This window comes from the organism of the source record quoted next, unplaced genomic scaffold (assembly GCF_019419815.1).
Source record: "Pyrus x bretschneideri cultivar Hongxiangsu unplaced genomic scaffold, Pyrus_bretschneideri_v1 Contig3, whole genome shotgun sequence".
Taxonomy (NCBI): domain Eukaryota; kingdom Viridiplantae; phylum Streptophyta; class Magnoliopsida; order Rosales; family Rosaceae; genus Pyrus; species Pyrus x bretschneideri.
This window is the reverse complement of record NW_025999612.1, coordinates 5,077,585-5,083,935: the sequence shown is the minus strand read 5'-3', so window position 1 is coordinate 5,083,935 and position 6,351 is coordinate 5,077,585. Positions and strand designations below refer to the sequence as shown.

At 38.5% G+C, this 6,351-nt stretch overlaps 1 protein-coding gene and 2 non-coding genes across 3 annotated transcripts; 2 read left to right on the top strand and 1 right to left on the bottom strand.

Annotated features, from left to right (window-relative positions):
• Window positions 1-702: 702 nt before the first annotated feature.
• On the bottom strand, window positions 703-5,699 carry LOC103943762 (probable GABA transporter 2). The gene is made up of 7 exons (XM_009354108.3): window positions 5,420-5,699; window positions 5,098-5,328; window positions 4,522-4,619; window positions 2,568-2,754; window positions 1,941-2,071; window positions 1,452-1,688; window positions 703-1,349 (listed from the first exon to the last, which is right to left on the bottom strand). Exons 1-7 carry the CDS (start codon window positions 5,502-5,504, stop codon window positions 960-962), a joined length of 1,359 nt encoding a protein of 452 aa, XP_009352383.2. The 5' UTR covers window positions 5,505-5,699; the 3' UTR covers window positions 703-959.
• LOC125479896 lies at window positions 3,170-3,256 on the top strand. The gene has a single exon (XR_007260353.1). It is a non-coding gene; the product is annotated as a small nucleolar RNA Z102/R77 (small nucleolar RNA).
• Window positions 3,400-3,488, top strand: LOC125479895. The gene has a single exon (XR_007260352.1). It is a non-coding gene; the product is annotated as a small nucleolar RNA Z102/R77 (small nucleolar RNA).
• Window positions 5,700-6,351: the final 652 nt, after the last annotated feature.

Genomic DNA, 6,351 nt, shown 5'->3' with positions numbered 1-6,351 from the left:
TTAAATCAAACCATTAACAAGTCAGGTTGTTATCATCCATTGTCGCACAGGTCCTAAAAGCCAAGTACCATCGCCAATGTTCTTTCCTGGATGTGGTTACAAAAGATGGGAACTCCTTTTTTTTGGAAGTGTGTATAGAGGCAGGACTATCATAAACAGGGGATCCTGTTGGCAAATTGGTAGGGTCGATTGTGTGAAAATATGGGAAGACCGGTGTCTCCCTATTCCCTCTCGTATTCAAGTTAACATACCCTGACCCGGAATGTTCAATTGGATTCTAAATTGAGCTGTACTAGTTGGCATCAGAAAAGTGACGAAGACATAAAGTGTAGTTATGTAGAAATGTGAGTAAATTTAAATCTAAAAATGCCTAAATGTAAGAGTGCGCTTATGAGTGAGAATGAACTCATTTTACACGTGATGTCAGAGCATAAGTAACGTACAGTAAAACTAGAATGAGAATTATACCATTGAAGGTACTCTCCTATACCAACTTTTGCCAAGAATCTTCGTTGACACGAAAGCTTTGCCACTAAAATCTGGAAGGGTGAAAAACAAGGTAAGTGGACCTAAAAATATAACCTTTTTGAAAACGTAATAACCCCTCACCGAAAAACAAGTACAATTACATACTATGTACAGTATGAAAATACTTACCGTAACATGCAATATTCCAAGAATGCCATATGTTGCAATATTGCGTAAATAAACACATAATGATTGATATCACATAATCTCGCATATATAAACATATCACATCAAGTGCTCATTAACATATGTTGATACACGAGTTCATGTAGAGATATTCTAACATGAACAAAACTAGATGTAATAATGATTTATGCTCTAATACTACAATTACAGACTCATAAAAATCAAACGATGAGCCTATCATAATTCTATTAATGATACAGCTTCTTCAGGGCCGGGGCCGGGCAATGGCGGTTTGATTTGAGAGCTTAATCAACCACATCATCACTAAACAGCTTAAATTTGCTGGCATCAAGAACCAGTTTCCTTACAGAGGAGAATGTGCCCAAAAGTCCTGCACCTGTGAAGACGATGATTATGGATATGTTCATCCAGTAATTGAATGATGATTTTGCAGGCTTGTAGGTTTTGTTGTAGAGAAGCATTGGGAGGATGAAATCTAATGGGATGAAGCCGACAGCTCCAACCACGCCGCTTATGTCGCCGAAAAATGGAAGCATTGCTGCAAAAAATCCGCAGAGTACCATGTACAGCGACCGAAGAATTATTCGGGGAATGAGATTCCTTTTTGAGAACATTCCTTGTTTGACATCTGCTGATTTCTGTTCCATGATCTCATAAGCAACTTGAGAATAAACCTGCACCATATCAGAGAAAGACAACCTCAATACAAATTTATACAGCCTAAGAAATTAAAATCTCAATTTTCTTAAAAGGGCAAGAGTAAGCTGTGAGCTTACCAGGCCAATGGCAAGAAGCTGAAGGAGTACAAAGATCACAGTAAGTCCAAGAACCCAAGTAGGAGCGAGAGAAGGTCCCTCATCAGGCATTAGGCTATTGAGAATATTTGAACTAGATTTGTTCCCAAACACCCAATATCCGGACACTGCTGTCGAATAGAAAGTAATGAAAATTACTGTGTAACACATCACAAGACCCTTCACCATCTTTCCAGTAGCTGGTGGCGCCAGGGTTGCCTGCATCGATCCATTGGCATATGATAAAATTTTATGAAGAAGCATATGCCAAGCAAGAGATTGTTTGGCATTGTCATTTATGTTCACATTTTCACACTGAAACTAGATGAAAATTGAGATTTACAAAACAAAACTAGAAATTCACATCCGTGTTTCCAAGGAAGCTACCAGATGACGTCACAGTTGTGCAAACTAGCATTTGAAGCTTGGAATTCTAAAACCGATAAAAAGATCTAAAGATGCAGTATTTACTTGTATTTCAGGTAGTATTCCATTCCCGAAAATAGCAGCAAATATGGAGATGGAAGTGAAGGCATTGAAGAGCCTTGTTGAAGTGGAAGATTCTAACGAATAGTCCCTTGCAGGGGCGTTCTTAGAGGTACCTAGAGGAAAAAAGAGATGTTTACCACACAATTAGAAATTTCTTTTCTATAATAGATAAACAAATTTCATGATAGATCGAATAACTGAATAGGTTATGTGGCCCCTTGTTGACAAAAATCCGTCATTACTTACTGAAGATTAAACATCTTGATTGTTATAATTCCATTTTAACAATAAAAGTCCACTTATGCACATGCATGTCATACAAATCCAAATTGCATGCCTAATTAGGACTCATGAGGGATGAGAATTGTTAATGACCAATGCAAGTTTTGGTGCAGAGAAAAAAATTGTTGCTCTTAACTCCTCCAGAAGAATCAAGTTATTAACTCCTTTTTTTTCCTAGCGAACATAATGAAATTTTGAACTAGGGAAAAAGCACAAGCTGCATGAAAGATGGCCAGAAAGATACATTTATACAATTTCTTTGTATAAGTAACGCATGAAAGCAAAATATAAATGAGTACGTTGAAGAGATGTTGAAGGATGAAGTACCTGCATAAATACAAGCACCGACCACCAGGAATGAGTAGCCCAAGCTGAGAAGCAGCGAAACAAAGTTGATGTGCCTGAGGGAGTGGAAAGTTGGAAGCTGAGAGATGACTATCATTACCACGGTAACCATGGCTATGAAGTGGTACAATTTCAGAGATCCATTCGGAGAAAGCTCTGAATACATAATCTTACAATAAAACAAGTTGACAATAAGACATTGCAAGGTTAATAGAATCTAACTACTGCACTGTAATGCTGAAAAAGAGTAAAACCAACACATCTACCATAGAAAATAGTTTCTGAATAAAACATAATTTAAGTTTTTTATTAGCACTTACAATGAAAGCATGCAAATATTCATTGATCCGTATGACATTGTTCCATCGAAGTTCAATATGAAAGTTCTTTTCTTTTTGGTTTAGAAAATGTCAGTAGTAACGGGTTTGTTGGTGCTGAACCAGCTCAACATGCAAATGTGATCAACTTGCTTTGCGCTTACAGAAGACTGCTTCAGCTTCCTTGAGGCTACAACAAGCAAGTGCTTTTCTGTTAATTGTTTTTCGTTTTTTATGTTTGTGTGTGGTTTTGATGTGAAACTGGGAGATTGAAATGAGACTTAGATTCGTATCCCTATTGGTTTGAAAGTGGTGATGATGGCAAAATTGTGTATTAGCTCTATCTGATCATTCTGCCGAAAAACACAACAATGTGCTATTTGCTTGATCAAATTAAGTTTTATCCAAATTTTCAATTACCCTTATACTTTTGTTCTTTCAAACCCAACTACTTTCCTTTCCAACTGTATGAGAATTGAAAAGAACTATAGGATTGAGAATAAGTTGATGATTTGGATTATGCTTCCCTAATGGTTTGATAGCCGTTGTGATGGCATATCCATGCACTAGCTCTTTCTGATCATTCTCTGAACATAAATTCATATTGACAAAAGGTAAAGGATGACCGCAAGCCAACAAGGCTCCCTACTTTTCGAGGATCAGAGGGGGACGTCTATTGTACGTAGCCTTACCCTTGCTTTGCAATGAGACTGTTTCCATGACTCGAACCTGTGATCTTTCGGTCACAACTAAAGTCATGATCCAAAAAATGCTTCAGCTATGTTCTTAATTGGGCACATCCAAATGAATCTAAATACAAATTTTCGCCCGATTTCAAATCAAGTTCGAGGTACTGATTTGATCAATGCAGCTAGGTGTGCATAGATATTAAGGAATGTGACCAATTGATTGCTGTGAAGCTAATTGAATGTGGGTTTTGTGAATGCATTTTTAGACCTTCCTAACTGTGGGTGAAGAATGAAGATTATGAAAATCTTGGTCGCTGAAGAGTTTACTAATCTTAATCTCCTAGGCAGATATGGATGTTCAACGAAAAAAAGAAATGTCAGCATAGAGATAAGATTTTGGGAATTAAGAGATGACTAATTTGTTGCCTATAAATTTTACCAATTATAATTTGTGAAGCAACTGCCACAACTCTTTACAAACCAAAGGCAGCTGAAGCATGTGGGAAGCTAATAGCTTCCACTGAACAAATGTCTAAAAGTTGAGTAATTCACATATTAATATCATTCTTTTTAATACATGAGCAAAAATGCATGCCGTACTCATCAGTCATCAGACACCTCACTAAACATAAAATCAAAAAACAAAACAAAGAAACAAAGAAAAAAAAAAAAAAAAAAAAAAAAAAAACAGCATTACCCTTTAAGACAGGGAAATGATTTCGACACACCGTTTTTTCTCCTTCTGTAGACCAAGTTTATTTTTGTCCCTTGATGCCCTTTTGATTTATTCAATCCAAAGTTGTGCAAAGGGAGAAAACGAGTGTGCAGAAATCACTTCTCCTATAGATAAACTAATATCTTTTGGTGATAAACCAACACATTATTGCATGCGTTGAAGTGAAGTAATGATAATGATGATGCAATATATACCTTAAGGCATTCCCCAGAAAGCAAAATTGCTCCTATTCCAACCCCAGTGTTTATAGCCGTTTGAATGAATATGACGAAATAATACATCCATCCTGAACCTATAAGAAAAAAAGCAAACAGCCAAAATCCCACACTTAATTAGTTTATAATCCAAGACTCCTTATATACAAGTGCTTATTCAGCAGGTCAGAAACAGAGCATCACACTCATAAACAATTAAGGATTTTTTTTTTTTTTTTTTTTTTTTGTGCCGGAAGCATCATATGACTCAAAAGCAATGCTTAATCAAATGCAACTTGTCTAGCACTAGGACTAAAAATTAGCAAACCCAACAAATACCTACATGCCATAGATACATCGTCACTGTGGCATCCCTAACAGACCATGTGTAAGTTTCCACGCGACACTGTATTATTAGTCTGAGAGACACCACGTGCATGCAAAAATCAAAGCTAACATTCCCAAATCACGAAAAACGATCTCAGCGATGTGAACACGACTCTGCTGCCTCGTCAGGGAAGCAAAATGTAAATAACAAGCTACGACGTCGTCTTGACGCATAAGTAGGGTAGTTACCTAAGACGTCGGCGGCGAGTTCACGGAATCGGATGTGGCGGCGACCCTCCTTCTCGCAGTAGTCGAGCACCTTCGACATGAGGTAGTAAGAGTAGAAGGTGACCAGGCCCATGATGGTCAGGCACAGGAACCCCGGCCCCCACCCCAGCCCTCTGAACGCGTACGGCAGGGTCAGTATTGTGGGTCCCACTATCGACGTCGTCAGATGGAACCCCGCATGCCACCACTGCCCTGTATTTGCATACACACCAAGTAAATATACAAATCGGAATTTCAAAAATACAGTTGATTAAACGGGTGGTGGGGAGGGCTGGCGTTTGACCTTTGGATTGGAGGACGAAGACAGCGCCGGCGTCGCTTTCGCGGCGGGCTCCGAGGAGGGGTTCGGGATCGGGAGGCCCCGTCATCGTTTGATTCGAGAACCGCGGAGAGAGGAGGAGGAGGAGGAGGAGATGCGGCAGGGGGTGTGCAGGTTAAGGGACGATTTAATGTGGGCAGGAGGCGGCGTAGGTTAGCGGAGTTGTTGGAACTTGGAAGTAGCTGGTTGCGCGTATCCACTACGCTAAAATGCGCGGGGGAGACCTTTTGCCACCCGAGGGAAACCTTGACGCCGTCTTTAACTTATTCAGTTATTCTCAAACAGTCAAACTGAAACCCCTCACCAGTTATTTTACAGAATTGCCCCTTGTTTCTCCTACAGCTGAGGTATTGTTAGAGCATTTCCAATGAGAGGCTCTATATGGGCTGAAAAAAGTACTCGATATAGTCCATTTTAGAGTTCCGAGAAATTTTTAGGGCTTTATAAAAGAATCCATGTAGGTGGTATTCTTCTTCACTTGTAAGTGAGATGTCGATTCGATTCCTGCCAAAGATAAATTTGAACCACATTATTGCTAGATCATTGTGAGGCTAAGCCCACATCTCTCCCTTAGTGTAGATAGTATCGTTTATTCAAAAAAAAAAAAAAAATCTCACAATAAGAGGCTATTTCTTTCGGGCTCTATATGGGGCTATTTATGTAATAATATGATTACGTAATAATTTTTTTTTGTGTCACCTTTTTTTAAGTTGATTTTTAAACATGTTATCTTAATTTTTTTATGAACCTTTAAATCTAAAAAAGTTCAAATTATGACAAAATTAAATTTTATCACTTATGAACCGTTCGTTAAATAATAGGAGTGTGATATCCACACACCCTTTTTTACTTCTTCCACACCTTTTTGGTTTTTAACCGTCGGATCGGATGAATTG